The sequence below is a fragment of the Coffea eugenioides genome, chromosome 1 (genome assembly GCF_003713205.1).
Source record: "Coffea eugenioides isolate CCC68of chromosome 1, Ceug_1.0, whole genome shotgun sequence".
Classification (NCBI taxonomy): Eukaryota; Viridiplantae; Streptophyta; class Magnoliopsida; order Gentianales; family Rubiaceae; genus Coffea; species Coffea eugenioides.
The window spans coordinates 1,285,766-1,304,210 of NC_040035.1; the positions used below are offsets into that span (position 1 = coordinate 1,285,766).

The 18,445-nt window shown below is 35.6% G+C and overlaps 1 protein-coding gene and 1 long non-coding RNA gene across 2 annotated transcripts; one reads left to right on the forward strand and one right to left on the reverse strand.

Annotated features, from left to right (window-relative positions):
* The first annotated feature begins 322 nt into the window (after positions 1–322).
* On the forward strand, positions 323–2,552 carry LOC113782031. Its single transcript, XR_003469797.1, has 2 exons — positions 323–387; positions 667–2,552. It is a non-coding gene; the product is annotated as an uncharacterized LOC113782031 (long non-coding RNA).
* Positions 2,553–8,723: 6,171 nt separating this feature from the next.
* LOC113752120 (G-type lectin S-receptor-like serine/threonine-protein kinase SD3-1) lies at positions 8,724–11,837 on the reverse strand. The gene has a single exon (XM_027296258.1). It carries the CDS (start codon positions 11,400–11,402, stop codon positions 8,970–8,972), a length of 2,433 nt encoding a protein of 810 aa, XP_027152059.1. The 5' UTR covers positions 11,403–11,837; the 3' UTR covers positions 8,724–8,969.
* Between the last annotated feature and the right edge of the window lie 6,608 nt (positions 11,838–18,445).

An 18,445-nucleotide genomic window follows, 5' to 3' on the forward strand; every position in this document is an offset into this window, starting at 1 on the left:
TCTGTCGCGTGGGCCTCTTGGATGGGATCATTTTTACCTTAGCTGTCCAGGCACCGCTTCAGAGTTTTGGGAGCTGGTTTCTGACTAAAAGTGTAAGCTCGGATGAACAGTGAAATGGTCCGGTTACTCCGTAATTTTCTGGACCTCTGGGGGTGTTCGTTGGTTGCATGATATTTGGGCAGCTTAAGGACACGTGGGTGCAGACTGCAGACAAGCCTTATTGAATCGGTGGACCCTCCTTGCTTTGCCTTCTCTCTCTCTCTTTCTTGATCTCATTTTCAATTATTGCTCTCTTCAAATTATCACTCTCTCTCCTGCGCTTCCAAGTACCGGACCAACTTCTCCCCTTCACTTGCTTACGCCTTGCGGCACAAATCAGGAATCAAGGTAAATCTCTCTCTTCTCTTGGCCACCATCCCTCCTTCCTCCAGGCTCCAGCCCACCACCCTTGCGGCCCCTTACTATGTGCATTACCAGCTTTTGTTTCGTGAGATTGGGTTGGACTTGGTTTTTGGAGCTTAATCCCCTTCCATTCCTCTTCCTCTTCTTTGCTTACATAAAATTGTCTCTTTTTTTTTCAACAATCAAATTGTTTATGTTTTTTTTCGTGGATTTTATTTCAGTAGGTTTTCATTAATCAATTTGTACCTTTTTTTTGGCAAACAGTAAATTCTGGGAAAATTTGAAACTTGCTGAAGAAAGGCAAACGGAAGGAAGGGACTCACTTTGGCGGTCAGCAATTTCAGTCATTGCTGGCAGCAATTTTGGCGGTCAACAATTTCGGCTTTGTTTCCTCTCATTCTTGGCTTTCTTTCAACAATTTTGGTGAGTTCATTCTTTTCTTGGCTTTCTTTACCAGGTGTCCAAGCAATTTTGGCGGTGAATTGAGCTGAATCCAGAGCGCACCGCTTCAGAGTTTTGCGAGCTGCTACTTTTCCTTATTGTTTTCTCGGCCTTGTTTCCTCTGTTTCTTTTCTTGGCATTCTTTACCAGGCGTGTTTTTCCCGTTCCTCATTCTCCCGTCTTTTTCCTTTATTCTTTTCTTAGCTTTCTCTGGCCAGTGCTTTTTCCTTCCCTTGTTTTCCTATTGAATTTTCTGAGGACGGTGATGATTCATGATAGATAGTGTTGCTGTAGTTATGCCTTCTGTTACTGCTACTTCTTTGCTTTAATGCAGCTGCTACTTGGGTTAGGTATAGCTACGGTGGATATTACTCAGTGTAACCTTGCGATATGTTTATTTGTTCTTCTCTGGCTGGAATTGGGGAACAATTGCTCTTTTTCTTATTAATGGAATGCGTCGTTATGGCTGTAATAGTTATTATTCAATTAAATGTTAAGTTGCGTTTTTCGTTCCTTTTCTCTGTACTGTAGATTAATGCATTGAGAATGGGTCGGATTAGAGTATACGGAAGTTTGGAAGAGGCAATTAAACCAGAATTAACTGTAAAACATGTCTTTGCATAATTAATGCTTTTACAAATATCTTGAAATAATTCTTACTCCATAAAAACTTTTCCTATCAGAAATTAGCAGTGAGAATCCGGGTTCTGATATGAGTTCAGTGTTGCATGGATTGGACAATATGAGTTTGGGGTACGGGGCTAACGAAGACGAGAAACAGGGGAATCTGTAAACCATTTGGCCTGACTCCTCAATGTGTTAATTCGTTTTTTTAATGAAGCTGTTTAGACTTCACTAAGAGACATGAAAACTTACTGAGGGTTGTTTTGATCGGTTAAGTGAATTGTTATCGCAATACAAAGGTGAATCTCTTTTCCAGATTTATTTTCTTTAGAATTCATCAAATGCTAATTTCCATTTCAGATTTATTTTGTTTTTGCTTTCCCACTACTTTCTTTATGAGACTGGGGATTGCCAAGTTTGTCGTATGAATCAGGGATATATTTTATACTAAAGGCAAAACGAAGGGCTCTAGGAAATGTCTGGTGTTTTGGCTGAGCATCATCCAGCACTAGCCAATGCCCTGATCGTATGATTGTTGGGTAACGTGTTCGATGGTGTGAGTGCAGCAAAGGGTGTATGTTCCAGGAAGGGTAAAGGAGAAGCAAACTGTTGAGCTGGAGGTCTACAATCAGGGAATGTTCAAAACCGAGTTGAGTAACAAATGGCAAGAGACCGAGGAATGTCCCTATGGAGAGAACTGCCAATTTGCTCACGGAATTAAAGGAGCTGCGCCCTGTACTTCGCCACCCAAGGTACAAGACTGAGGTATGCCGTATGGCGTTGAACGGTGATCACTGCCCTTATGGACACCGATGCCACTTCTGCCCCACCCTCACTGATGAGAATAAGCTTATCAAGTCCATGAACATCAGGCCCCTAAAGCCACTCAATCGTTAGGTCTATGATTATAACTCCACTAAATGATGTTAGACAAGTGTAAAAGTCTTGGCTGGTATGCAACGGTGTTTTTGTTTTTCAAAGTAATCAATAGGCAATAAGGCTAAGGTCTACTGATGTGATAATACTAACTGCTTGATTAAAAAAAAAAACTGTATGATCCGTCGTCAAGGAGATTAAAAGTAAAACATTTCTGGGCAGTGCACCTTTGATGAGTTACTGTGCATTGTTTGCAAACAAACACCTGGCTAACACCAAAGCAAACCATCGCCACAGCTTAACCTTTTCCTGCTGGATTTTTTCTATCGGTTGAATAATTCTCTTTGCTCTCCAATTTTATAAACTCATCCTCATTATAATATTATAATAAAATACCAGGTCCTAGCTATCTGACGCATAGCGTGAGGGCAGAATACCTTGTATATAATAAAGCGCCAATGCCTGTTGTGAACAGTACTTTTTAGGCAGTTTTAATTGTAAATATGGGTTTTGTGAAGGGTAAAGACTTTGTCCGGTTTCTTTGTTAATTTTGCCTATTAGAGGGGTGATTTGGGAACTTGGCTTGTTTTGAATTCCCCAATACATGATTTGAAGCGGTGACTTTTTTTGAAGCGGTTATTTTATTTGGGGCTTGATGAACAGTGACTTTGGTCCTCTTTTTTCGTCCGGTTTCATTGTGAATCTTGGTTGTTTGGGGGGTAATTTTGAAATTTGGTAACCTTTTGAATGGGCTGAGCAAAGAATGGAACATTTGTTTGAAGCGGTTAGTGGAGTTTTGGTGTATGCGTTGTCAACCGTTCGATCCATTTTGTTACAATCTCATCCGTTTGTTTTCTCTGTGTTGTCCTCCACTATTTGTGCAGATTGCAATACTAATTTGGAGTTAATGTTCTATTCTATTCATTGGAGCTCAATGAATCCTATTAAGTGAGGCTCTTTCTATTCGTGGTATGATGCACAGGGCTATTGTTTCTTGCTACAAAATGAATACTGGGGGTATTAATTTTGAGTTCCTTCTAATTTCATCTATGCATATCTACATTTCTCTTAACTTGCTGCGTAGATTAGATGTTTGCTGTATTGCCTCTTCTACCTTTCTGTTTGTTGTTTATGCACAATATCAATTTATTGCTGTATGTATCTGAACATATGTCAAGCATAGTTAACCCAGAGAAAAAAAAAAGCACTAAGGAATAATAGCATCCTAAAATTAAGATACTTTTATTATTTCGAAAAAATAAACCATCCTGGTCATTCCTTATTTGATTGCTATATTAGCTATGTTATCATTCTAAACCATTAAGAATTTATGTGCCTAAAGCACATTCTTGTGCTACATATGTATCAATCCATATGATTTTGGCCGGTTCTTAATTATATTGGTTGGTAAATTGAGTAGTTTAGAGTAAACATTTTGACTGGTAGTTAATTGATATTGTATGCTCTCCTTTTCCTATACACTTTTTTTTTTTTGATAATAAAATAGAATAATTTTATTAATCGTGAGATCGAATCTGCAACAAGTGCAGAACAAATAAAAGATGGAGGAGAGTTTCTCCATATACAAGAATCTGAAAGATTAACAGCATACTTAGCAAGGTTATGAGCAGGAACATTAAACGACCTAGAAATTCATGAAACTTCCCAGCACATAAAATCTTGACGCACCTTTTCCTATACATTGATGAGTGTTTAAGTTTCAAATCTTAGATGATTTATACTTATATGCCGGATGGTAGATTAATTAGTTTCGATTGAAGATTTTATTGAAATCCTTGAGTCTTGAGCTGTTCGATCTTGTGACATGAAATTGTATTCTTACAACTAAAAACTATCTTTAGTTTTTCCAACATGCTATTGATTATGGTAATTTATAGTAAGTAGTAATTTGTAGAAATAGATCATGTAAGTGTTACTAGATACCTCTCAGTTGGTTTACTAATTCATAAGGACTCGATGAACAGTAGCTTTGCAATATAATACATCGAATACAGTTGTCAAATTTCATTCAAGACATGAAAGTCATTATAACATGCAACTGCTTAAACCGTATCACCCTACAAAATAAACATCATGAAAATTCCTAAAAAAATTTAAAAATAAAATAGTGGCAAACAAAATGTAATACTTACCAAATTATGTACTAAAACAAGTCATTGATTCGTTCGACGTTGATACCTACGACCCAAATTACGACTCTGTCGAATAAAACTTTTTTCAATGAGTATCAATCGAAGAACCCATCATCCATCGATAGCGCTTTTAACTGACTAACAAACACATCTTGCTCCATCACACTAAATCTGAAAATTAATTGCACCTAAATAACAAATTTACATACTACTTTTCTTACAAATAAAATTCAACTACTACAATGAAATGATTGTAATACACGATACAATCCACTTTTTTTTAGGGATGGAGTTTGGGGTAGGCTGAAAACGAGCGGTTCGAGTCAAAACTCGACTATATATATATATATATATATATATATATATATATATATTTATTTATTTATTTATTATTTTAATAGTAAAATTACATATATATATTTCTAATATTTTATTATTTATTAAGAAAAAATAATTATTTGTTGTTTTTGTTACATTAATTTTTAGAAACTTGAGCTAACGAGCTGCTCACGAATCAGAAATTCGATTCGAGCTATGTTACAAGCTGACAATTCGAGCTGCTCGTGAATCAGAAATTGAACTACAACTCGTGAACCTTGTCGACTCAAGTTCGAGTCTGGCTTTCCATGATCGAGTCAAGCTCGAGCTCAATATGATTTTGGCCGGTTCTTAATTATATTGGTTGGTAAATTGAGTAGTTTAGAGTAAACATTTTTACTGGTAGTTAATTGATATTGTATGCTCTCCTTTTCCTATACACTTTTTTTTTTGATAAAAAAATAGAATAATTTTATTAATCATGAGATCGAATCTGCAACAAGTGCAGAACAAATAAAAGATGGAGGAGAGTTTCTCCGTATACAAGAATCTGAAAGATTAACAGCATACTTAGCAAGGTTATGAGTAGGAACATTAAACGACCTAAAAATCCATGAAACTTCCCAGCACATAAAATCTTGACATACCTTTTCCTATACACTGATGAGTGTTTAAGTTTCAAATCTTAGATGATTTATACTTATATGCCGGATGGTAGATTAATTAGTTTCGATTGAAGATTTTATTGAAATCCTTGAGTCTTGTGCTGTTGGATCTTGTGACATGAAATTGTATTCTTACAACTAAAAACTATCTTTAGTTTTTCCAACATGCTGTTGATTATGGTAATTTATAGTAAGTAGTAATTTGTAGAAATAGATCATGTAAGTGTTACTAGATACCTCTCAGTTGGTTTACTAATTCATAAGGACTCGATGAACAGTAGCTTTGCAATATAATACATCGAATACAGTTGTCAAATTTCATTCAAGACATGAAAGTCATTATAACATGCAACTGCTTAAACCGTATCACCTTACAAAATAAACATCATGAAAATTCCTAAAAAAATTTAAAAATAAAATAGTGGCAAACAAAATGTAATACTTACCAAATTATCTACTAAAACAAGTCATTGATTCGTTCGACGTTGATACCTACGACCCAAATTACGACTCTGTCGAATAAAACTTTTTTCAATAAGTATCAATCGAAGAACCCATCATCCATCGATAGCGCTTTTAACTGACTAACAAACACATCTTGCTCCGTCACACTAAATCTGAAAATTAATTGCACCTAAATAACAAATTTACATACTACTTTTCTTACAAATAAAATTCAACTACTACAATGAAATGATTGTAATACACGATACAATCCACTTTTATAGAACAAAAATCAAGCTTTCGTCCAAGCCAATATACACATTCTTCTGAAGACTATAATCGGTGCCGGCCACACCAAAGAAACTTAGCACTCATGCACACAATGTAATGAAATAGTTATGCCATCTGGTCAAACATTTGCTTCATATTTTAGTCCGCCTTCCGTGCAATACCATATTCACTCAATCTAACAAATACAAGGTTTGATCATAATTCTCACATACACCAGGCATGGCCCCCCAAAATCCACAAATTCTTCCAGCTAAGAGAACAAAACCAAACTATTACTATATCTGGGCAGGGCCACGCTTAGCACTAGTCAAAGGATAATTCAAAAAAGAAAGGAATCGGATGGAAAATGGAACTGGAAGAAAGAAGGGGCCAACCAGGGAAGATCAGAGTGCGGGGATAGATTGCAGAGAGAGTAGGTGGAGATTATTTAGGTGGGGATGGTGATTTACCAAATAAAGTGGTAGTCAGTTACCCTCTATATGCAATGGATGGCCTAGATGTGTCCGACTATAACGTTACAAGTTTCCTTTCCAGACCCTTGTATATGTAATTAAATTATATATATATTAATAAATTTATTAAATATTCTAATATTCTATGGTCATTGGATCGAATACGGTAAGATTTCATGCTTTCTTTTTTTCAAACAAATTCTAGTTGTCATTGTAATTAATACAAAGTTTTTCAGAAAAAGGAGAAAAAATAAAGGCAAATAAATAAAAGATTGGACATAGATACAATTAGAATTTTAAAAATAAATAGAAGCAGTCGATAATAGTTATTTTTTTGAGTTCATAATATTACATTCAATTTCTTAAATATTAATTTTATTATTTGAAAATAAAAATTGGATGGTGTTTATATATATAATTTTTTTAAATCTATATATTTTTAATATATTTTTATTTTAGTGTATTTAGAAAAATACAACGAATATCCATTGGATATCCGGATCTAGAATGGTCTGGCTTTGGACATTTGGATCTGGGTATGGGTCTAAGTAAATTTAATGGGTGAATTTGGATCAGAGGAATTCAACCTAAACTCTATTCATTGACATGCCTAATTAAGAGATTTCAAACCATGTTAACCACACACTTTTCTTACCATTTATTACTATTAATGCTTGAGAACATTCTTAGGTACACATTGTAACTTTCAAAGTTGTAAATTCCTTCAAGTGGTAGCTCTAGGGAAAAACTTTTTTTTTTTTTTTTTGGGTTGTGCATGGTTTGAAGAATGAAAATTTCCCTCCAACAGCTCAGATAGCCCTTAGTTTCTAGTTTCTACTCTATTTATGAAAAAGCACTTTGGTCAAAAATTCCTTCTTCAATTAATGCTGAAGTATAGGTGCTACTTGGTACCTCAACAGAAATAGATGATACGGAATTGAGACTTAGAGCCCATTTCGACTACCAGTTTAAGATTTAGATTTGAAACCTTTTCTCCCTGTTTTTGTTGGCAATCTTATCCATGAGAAGAAATGGTGAAGCATGCAATTTCAAGACAATTGATGTTGATAATAATATATTTTGCAAACACTTCTTGCAATCAAGCAAAGGTGATGAACTGATTTCTTGTTTAAAATAGGGTCACTAACATCTCAGTCCATTATTATTAATTCAAGAAAAAGGAAGATGATGAATGGATTTGCAGGACATCAACCTTTAAGCAGTGTAGCTTTCAAGGAAAAAATTGCCTGGTGATTAAGTGGCAAAGAAATTTAAGATGTCCGGTAGTCAATGAAACCATAGCATGATAGCATTTGCTGAGGGAAGGATCAGGTAGAGCAGAATTTTGACCATTGTAGAATGCAGATCACAAAGATGCTCAAACATTGATAGTGAGGTGTCTCTGTCATATTTAATTTTGGTGGATATATCATCCTTGGCAGATTTAAAGGGATTGATCAAATCCAATATGTGTGGTGTAAGGTGATGAGGGTGTGGATTGTGGAGCAACAACAATTAATCTGTCCTAGAACACAAACAAATTGGAAGGTGGCTCCTTCAATTCATTTATCAGATGCTACAACCTGTGATCAATCGACCTGTGGAGTCGTCTATTATTCCTTAAAAGGATGCTTAACTAGAGATCCTTTAGCTAGTTGAATAGATCATGGAATGAATTATGATCAGCCATTTAGTAGCAATGCATGGCAACCAATGCGTGCTGTTCCTGTGACCAAGACTGTTTCTTCAGCACATAAAACTGAAAGGAAAAATGATGCACAGAACTATAAGAAATGACCAAAGACACTGTGTCTTTAGGGCTATGCTCAAACTCACTTGTATGAATATCTCAGCATGAAACACTTCTCTAAATGCTAAAGCTGAACATGGAAAGGCTAATAGCTTTGACATCCATTCAGCGGCTTCATTTAGGGCAAATCAACGTGTAAAATGCCGGTATGGTAATTCAGGAGAAGGAATCCATCTAAAACATTGAGAGATACCGTATATTTCCTTGTGAGTTAAGCGTGTATTCAACCAAAAGCAGTCATCGTGTATGATAAAATACACTACATATTCTAGTGTTGACATATAACTGATACGCATAGTTCACGGAATTAAATTACAAATTTGGACTCTATCATGGAAATTCCAAGGCTACAAAGCATTGGTAAAGTTACCTTCTGGGGTTCATTAGCAAAATTTCGAACTCACATAGAAGGATAAACTCTAGCTAAAAAACATGGAGGTTAGAACCACATACAGTTAGGATTGCCTTCCTATTAAGCTCGAGGTAGCTTTCTCTAGAATTCTTCTCCCTCTACTGCAGTTTCACCATGATCCATGTTGTCATGCTTAAACACAAAACCTGATGGGGGTCCGTCAACTGAAAGCGTGCCTTCCAGTACCTTAACTACTTCGCCTATGGAAGGTCTCAAATATGGCTGAATTTGCATACACCACATTGCAATTTTCACCACTCTTTCCACTGCTTTGAGATCATCAATGTCACCAAAATTTTGTTCTTGAGACAACTCATCAAGCACTTGCTGCAAATTCTTCCCATTCACAACCCTTTTGCAGGTAACAATCTGCAACAATAGTTGTCCAAGCATGTATATGTCCTTCTCTGATGGCGTTTCTGAAGAAGATGCTGCTTCCTTGAAGAGTAAAGTCCTTAATCCAAAATCTGTCACCTTAGGGACAAGATTTTCATCAAGACAGACGTTCTCTAGCTTCAGGTTCCCATGAGTTATGCATTGCTGACACTCCGTGTGGAGGTAAGCAATAGCACGTGCAATTCCAACAGCAATATGCAGTCTTTGTTCCCAAATCCTTCTGTTTTCATCCTCCTCAGAGCTGAACAACCATTGATCCAGTGATCCATTGGTAACATACTCGTACAGAAGCAGTTTATGTTTTGGTTCAAAGCAGAAACCTTTTATGGCTACTAAGTTTCGATGGTGCGTCCCACCCAAGGTAGAAACAGCAACTCGAAATTCCTTCTCAGGAACAGCAACATCATTCAACATTTTAGCAACTATGACTGTTTTGTTCGGAAGGGTACCTTTGCAATGAGAAGGTCCAAGTGGAGTTGCAAAGTTGTCAGTCAGTTCCCTTATCTCTTCGAAATTAAGTCTGACGAGAGCACTGTAATGTGGGTTCATTTGAGCATCCTTTCCAAATGGAATACGTGTTTGAGCTTTAAGTTGTCCTCTCCGGCGCAAAAGCCAAAACGCAAACATCTCCATGCCAACAACAATTGAGACCGTTATTAAAACGATCAGTGCTATTGCCCCAATGAACACCCTGATGTTTCCTCTACCAGCTTTGTTTCTGCCAATTGACGAATAAACTAATCCTCCATTATCATGGGGGTTCACACCTTGAGCTGCAACTGCTTGTGGAACAGAACAAACCTTCAAAAATGAAGTGGAAGGAGCAGAAGGAGTGCTATAACCACTAATAAAGCTTGTTCTTTTGACAGTGCAGAGTCCTGAACCATCATTCATCGATGTAGCTGCAATGCAGGTGGAATCATTTGAGCAGTAGTTCTTGCAATCATTCTGGCTCAAAAACAGGTTAACATCATTTGGTGGATAAAGGCCATAAAGAACTGTTTGTTTCATATCAACCATGCTGGGATGCATTCTACAGTTCCCCAAATCCACCATTTTTTGGCACCCTGAACCACTTGAATCAACTACAGCAGAAGTGGTTCCACCTTCAGAGGATCCAGAATACAGGCAACCACAAACAGGGCCAGAAGAATTATATTTACAGACACTATACAAACCGCAAGAACCAAACACACTGCACTGATCCCCCACTGCTTGCCATCCTACTTTCCACTCGTTCACATTGTCCCAAGAGTAAATTCTCAAGTTGCCATCTTGGTCGATAGTAAGGTGTCTCAAAGTAACTGAAGGGTCTCCAAAATCCTTACTTGATACAGACCAGAAAACTTTGTCATTGTTATCAGACAGCCCCAAAACTCCATTAGCACCAAATCTTGCTTCCTTTACAATCACAGAGGAGCTTAACTGGCTCCTCCAGTAGGTCACATTATGCTCCCAAACTAGTGCTAGCTCACCAAATTTGCTAATTACCAAACTATAGTAACTTAATGTTGATTTTTTTGAAAGGGCTCTAAGATTTTGAGGATAACAGAGAGACTGACCAGGAAGTAAAGTATTTGTTGGACTACCAAAACTTTCCCACAACACCTTATCTTTACTATCCAAAAGAACCAAATTTCCATTGTTCAAAAGACTAGCTTTTGCAACACCCAAAGTGGAGGTATTACTACTCCATACAGGATTTCCATTAGGGTATTGAAATAAAACTAGTCTGCCATCCATGTCAAGCCTAATGCTGGAGTTTCTAGAAACTTTAATGCCCCCACCAACAGTCCAAACAGGCAAATTTACAGTTATATTTCCTAAGTTATACCTAATGCCAACTGCATAGCTATCAAGATCATCATCGCCATCCTTTTCCAAGAATCCAAATGCAAAAACCCTATTTTCAGACACCCAGTTCTTGCTCTGGTCCATCCCATTAATCTCAAAACCAAGAGGGACGGAAACCATGGTAAAATCATCACAAAGCACATTTAAAGCAGAACACAAGTACAGCACTACGACTACAACTGAAACAGTACTAAACCATCCATAAAAACAGTTTAAATTGCTCTTACCTGAAAAATGTTTGATTGCCACAGCAGAAAGAAACATTTCAACTGCAAGAAAAAGCTGAAAATTCAGGGTACAGGAGCTTGTTTCAACAGAGCAAAGTAACACTAGAAATAAACGGATGAGGTATGTTTGAAACAACTTCTGAGGTGGATATGAAGGATAAAAAGTGTCTCAAGTGCGTTGGCCTTTTCTCCGTAAAAGAGAGAGCAACTGAAATGAATCTTTGTTGGAGCAAGAATTGTAACAAACAAAGAAACAAAGATTCAACTGTGACCAGTTAGCATCTTTTCAGGTAACAAGATTCTGATTGCCTTATTCTCAATATCCCACTACCTAAAAGTACAGCACTCGCCGCTTTTTGGAAGCACTATTCTAGTATCTTATGCTCAAAAGTAGAGAACTTTTGCTCTCACTTTTGTAACTCGAGGCGTCTGTCTTTTTTGGATTAGGCCGATTCAAACATTTTCTTGGATTACTAATTACTGACTGTTTTATTCTCTGCTTTTCTTTTCCCTTTTCCCTCCCTCTCATTTTGGTAATGTTTATGCCTTTCCTTATTCTTGGGGTCAAGATGTGCAATGATGGAATATTGCATGTCAACAGGAGTAAATGTTTGGACCCACGGTTTTAACTCGTCAAAACTTTCATAAATAGAATCAGCAAATGCTCCAGCCAAGCACAACCTGGCCCCTAAAAAAGAATGTAGGAAATTCAAGAACAGAAGGGAAATTGATAGTAATACATAGTTTCACAGCTGGAAAATTGATTGGTAGTACTCCTACATTTCGGTATATCTCTTTAGAATTTAAGGCTGATGTCAAAATTAAGGAGCAAAAGAGCAATACACTACTGCATGAACTGAGCTTATGCCCTTGGGTTTGACAAGCAAAAACAACCACTAGCAATCAAGGCACCGTTTCGAACGGGGGAACGCGAGGGAAAAGGAAAGAGAGGAATTCGAGAGATTTGATTTTTGTTGTTTGGGTTAACTTTCTGAAGGGAAAAGAATGAATACAGAAGAAAAGATCTAGTTGTTTTGTTGAATTATTGTTTCCGCTTAAAAATGGGCAAAAATGAAGGGGAATGAAACCAAATTAACTAAAAATATTTAAATTTTTTAAAATACTATTTTTTTCTTACTTTTTTTGTAAACTAATACTTTTTTTCTTTTTTTTTGGACACAATAGAATTTATTGTAGACATACTCCTACTCTATACTAGAGAGAGGGAGGGATCTAAAGAGATCCAAAAGGAACTTGGAGGGGACTAAACCACTATCAATCCAAACAGGTGCTTACGCACCTGCTGGCGAACTTTTCAAAGAAGTTTGGATTTTTTAGAATGCAAATCAACACTCAAGTAGAGCTCTAATGCTCTTTTAGTCGCCAATTATTCTAGGAGTAGTTGGTTTCTGTGAACTAATAGTTGATTAGGAACCAGTATTGGTTTCTCTTGATCTTTTTCAGAGTTTAGGAACAAGTGTTGAGGAATTTGTTCATTTCTTGAGGTAATACGAATGTTTGTGTATAGCAAGTGCAATATCAGACAAAATGTGGGAAGAGGATGTATTAATTTCACATTTCAAAATTCAAAATTTTGGAATAGCTAAAATGATAAGATATTGAGTGATGTTATTGTCTACGTCTATATGGAGGACACAGCTTGTTTAAAGCAGCAACATGATTGATAATAATTCACCAGTTGACATAACAACCGTGAGGTAGGTTATTGCACAAAAGCAATACAAAACCCGTCTATTAAGCATAACACTTGATAGCAAGCTTTCCAAGTTTCACAATAAGGCAACACTTAATAATGCTGCAACACCTTATGTTGAAGAAGTAATCCCAGTCTACTATGTTGAAGAAGTAAGGATAGCGGGGTACAAATAATTGTCAATGCAATCATGTATAAATGGTGCAATACTTTTCAAGTAGGTTGTAATTCGTCACAAATTAGTTGTACAGTTCTATAATAGTCATGTTATAATCAACTACCGTTTATATAGGATTGTACACGTCAATTACGTCAAAATTACATGAATTGAGTCATACATCTTCAAAATCTACACTGATGACTAAATTCGGATTGTAGATTGTTTGGGACGATTGCCCTTGTCTCTTTCTAACAACCGTGGCTATCCCTTGTCAGTGTTTTTAAATTCGAATGGGAGAGTGAACAGGAAAACCTTCCGATTCACGATTCGATTGGTTCAACTGATTCGACCACGGTTCAGAGATTTAATAATTTTTTAATTCATTTTAGTATTAAGAATTATGAATAAAACTAAAATATTTATTTTAGAAAATAAAAACTTGTTGACCCTTCAGATTTTTATCGATTCAATTAATTTTTCGATTTTTTAATTGAACCGGACCAAAAGCATGGCCGATTCACCGTTCAATCGATCGGTCCGGTCCAATTTTAAAAAACATTGCCCTTGTTGCAAATAACTGGCTACCCAAGTCCCTAAGCAAAAGAAAAAATAAATAATACAAAAAAGAAAAAGTTACCGGATTAGTAGTTAGGCTGAGGAAACCAGGAAAGGAAAGCTTGTATACCTTGGACGGTGGAAACAAGGAAGTTGTTGAAAAATGAAACCCCAAAAAGAAAAAAAAAATAAAAATGCTGAAAGAAAGAAACAGGCAGAATGAAATGGCAATGGGAGAGAGGGGGGGGGGGGGGGGGAACAGTAGGCTTCACTTTTGAGATTTGTGCAGAAAATGTAGATCTTCTGGGGACTCGTTTGCATGCAAACAGACAAAGGTCCACGCTTGCGTGTCGAGAGTCGAGACCACTCCGCTCCGTTCCCACCATCCAAAGATGAGGTCCCAATATTATAACACAACCACGGCTTTCCTTAGCTGTATTCTGTAGCATTTTGTACGAGAGGAGCCACCAGACCAATTACTACTCTCATCTTTCGCATTCCAAAATCCACATTTTTAATGTCTGTGTGCCCTGTTCTGTTCCCTTTCGAACTCCCTGTTGTTTCTTCTCTCTCTCCGTCCTATTTTGATAGTTTTATTTTTCTTTTTTATCTATCTCAAATTATGGTCCACTTTTCAATTGAAGAATGTAGTTGTCTTTTAATTTCTCTAAAATATCCTTATTTAATGTAAGTTGTTATTACTATAAATTACCTTATTTAATATAGATTGTTAATATTAAATATAACTTATCCCATTTAATGCATTTAGATTTTTCAAAACATATTGATATATGAAAAGCCAAATTTATTTAATGTAAGGGTATTTTAGAAAAATAACAATTTAAATTTATTTTTCCAAAAAAGTTAACTACTTTTTCTAAAACTGTGTGAAAAAAACTAGGACTATCAAAATGAGACAGAGGGAATATTTTTTTTTTTAGGAAAACAAGAATTTCATGTTGATGTTAACTCGAGAGCTCAAATTTTAATGCTATACGAGTAATTTTTTATAAGAAATTATAAAAAAATTACCCTTCTTAAATCAATGTATTTTCTTCACTTGTAAGTAGGATTATGCATTTCATAGGTCAGATAACTTTTCCTTGTAAGCCTTGACAAAAATCATCAGAGTGACAGAATGCATTTTCTCTCCTTCTCCTTCGTAAGAGTACTTGTGAATCTGCATAATCATTGGACTTTAATGCGTTCAATCTGACATAGACATAGTAATAGGTGTATCAATGAACGTATAAATTCAATAATCCAATCCAAATAATAGGGTTTTAATTTGCATTTTAAGTAATTTGCTACTAATTAGAAATCTCTCAACACTTTTTGTCTAGTTTACTTGATTATATAACAAGTTCTACCTGCCTTAAAAAGGACATTCCATTCCTAAAAAGAACACGTTACAAAGAAGATGTTCATATCTTCACATTTCTATTTGGTTTTAGTGTCACCCTGGAATCTATCTTCAATCTATTAGGTGCCTTATTTCAAAAAAAAAAAAAAAAAAAACTATTAGGTGCCTTTGATGGATTCTCTTGAGATACCTATGGTTTTCTTTCTGGTAAAACAAAAAAAAAAATTTTCTTTTTGGTTTTTGAGAAAACACAAAAGCCCAATTAGTAGTTAGCTACTTTAAGCTTTTTGTTGCTTGGAGACATCAAAGGAGATGAAAATTGCAAATAATCCATTGTGTAAAGTTCCTTTTTTAAATATTTTATTTTTTTTCTCGAGTCTAAGAACCCCTATTTACAATCCTTCCTATCTTACCCTCCGATCCAACCCTTCCCCTATAAAGTTCTTTTATTTGAGGAGAATATTTTCCTGTTCGAGTTACCGTGATAAACCACCATCTTAAGGACGTAATGCTAATCATCATCACTAAGCAACTAGAGTGGAAATTGCAATATTTCTGCCCAAACAAAATGCTAATAGAACAAGAAGGCGGGGTTATTTTCTCATCTATTGATACTTTAGTGGTATAGTTTTGTTAAATGGTTAGTGCTACTTAGTATTTTGAAAACGTCCACAAGGTATAATCTGCTTATCCGCTGAAAGAGGCAAGACTAAGATAACACAAGATTTGTAAATTTATACATGTAATTTCATGCAACGTAGCCAAAAAATAAATTGAAAATTGAAAATGTTCGGCCCAAAACGTTTTTATTTGGCTAGGCTTTGGTGCATCCTTACCCAAGCAATCAATAGGATATTCCCTTCCAGCCCAATTAACAACAACGTTACTTTTTCAATCCACAGTCCTCTCAACTTAGGATGGAATTGGGCCAATTGGTTACTAAGTCAGCCCCTACCCAATATCCATACCTTTTAGTATTCTTTAGATGCATAACTGAATTGATAAAAATTTTCTTATATTAACCATATATATAAATATATATATATATATATTAAGTGCGTAAAATTCAGAGTTTAAATTCAATCATTCATTTAATGAGGCAAAATTTAATCATTCATTTAAATATGATAATGTATACATTATCAGTGCAGGTAAAATTTATCCTAAATGTAACTACTATCAAAACTTTCAATATTCCAAGAAATTAATGAATGATTGATGAACAAGATTACAACAACAATGAAAAGAACAATGTGCACAATATCAAAAGTGGATTCTTCAAAGCGCAAAGTGAATTGAACCAAATTTTCCCAAAAAGACAAGAAAGAAGAAGCAGAATAGATGAGTTATGTAACAGGTGCAATGGATCTAGCATGCCAGCTACTGTTAAGTAGGCCACAGATATTATGCTCACAAATTCATATACAGAAACATGAATTTAATTGGAAAGTATGTGCAGCATCACGATTATTGATGTGGTGGTTGTGTAGTCATGAACCATGAACCACAAAAGCCATCTCAATTTTATAGAAAGCCCTCTTAATTTTACTGGTCCTACCAAGCCTAACCATGATTCAAAGGAAACAAAGAAAATCCAAAATGTTTTTGTTTTTCACCCTCAAAAACTAGACAAAAAAGAAAGTTTTCCTCTTCTGAAATTAGCAACATTAATTTTAAAAAGTGATAACTGTATAATTTGCTAGTTCTTGAACATTGCCCTTGGGGAAAAAGGGACAATGTGTAGAATTGCACAAGAAAAAGTAGAAGCAGAATATTTAGTTGTGAAGTAGTTCAAAAACAAACCACAGTCCTTAGTGGAAGGCGGCTTGAGATTGTATCCAGAAGATTTGATTCAGATTAATGTTAACGTGTTAAAGTATAATTTATACTACAAAGTACCATTGAAAAATGTAAGCCCATGATTCATCTCATGATTTTGGAACCGAAGCAACAGAAAGATTAAAAAAAAAAAAAACATGTTGCAGAACTGAGCTGCTGCAGCTTTTGTCTGGAATAAGAATAACCCTTTACTAGAATCTCCATGATAGGAGAAAATTCATGAACTGAACACAAGAATCAGTTAAGCTCATGTAAGTTGACGATCCCCTGCAGATAATGTCCTGATCTTCAACGTTAGTGTACAACTTCTGAAAAGTTGCGTTGCTCTGGATCTCCATGACAATATTCGAATCTACAACTTCAACCTGTTCTATTTGTACTAGAAATGTTGGAACATTATTTTGCTTCCCAAATCCAAAATACACTCTTCATGCAAATACATCTCTTGCACCTAGAATTTAGTTGAAAAAAATAACCCATGAGAGTGTAGATTGGATTCCAATGCTACTCTTGTCTGTACTTTTGGCAACTCTATGTTTGGAATTTGAGATCCACAACATAAAATTTCCCCACTTGGCATTCAGAACTTTACATCACTAAGCTCTTATTTGAACAATTAATGACCTCTCACTTAACATGTAGCATGGCTGTCATGTACCTCCAGTGTTTTTTCGTGTTCAATAATATAAAATTCGCTACAATAGATTTTGTTTGTAGTTTCAAGTTCTCAATGTCCACAGCCATTTGTAAAGCTTAGGATGTATTGTAGTTGCAAAAAAGTATGTTCAAATTAGGGTTGCAAATGAATTCTGCCGGTTCATGAGCGCTCGTCAACTAGTTCAGTCAAAGTTCGACTCTGTTAAACTTGAATCACTTAATGCGACTGTCGAATCAAGCCAAATAACTCTATATATTTTTTGATGTCTTAATGAACCGGCTTGATCCTATATATATTTTTAATAATTTTTTATTATTAGTGAAATAACAAGTAGGTCTCTCATATCTTTATTATCTATTCGAGTGATTTATCTATTTTGAGTGATTTGTCATGTCTTTAGTTTTTATTTACCAGTAATGGTTCCCAACTGACCCCCTTATTGTAGCCTTAGTTCAGCATTTTTTTTTAACTAAAGAGGATCAATAGTGGTTTCCACTAACCCCTTTGATGACTCGAACCCGTAACCTATCCCCTTGATTGCTCGAATTCGTGTCTGTCTGTTTTGGATGAAGCGTTTTGTCAACAAAGCAATGCCTGGTTGTCCAACCTTAGTTCAGTTGATTTATCATGTACTGGTAAATTAATTTAACTTATTTTCCCCTTTTCTTAAACTTTAGATATTAATATCTAACAATTATCCCTAAGCCAAAGTTGATAAATGTTGATTAACAAACAATACAAGTTCTTCCCCTCCTACGAAAGAAAAACCCACCAATTAGACATTTTTATTG

Excerpts from the sequence above, each read along its gene's own strand:
- LOC113752120 (XM_027296258.1), bottom strand. The coding sequence starts at position 11,402 with ATGTTTCTTTCTGCTGTGGCAATCAAACATTTTTCAGGTAAGAGCAAT.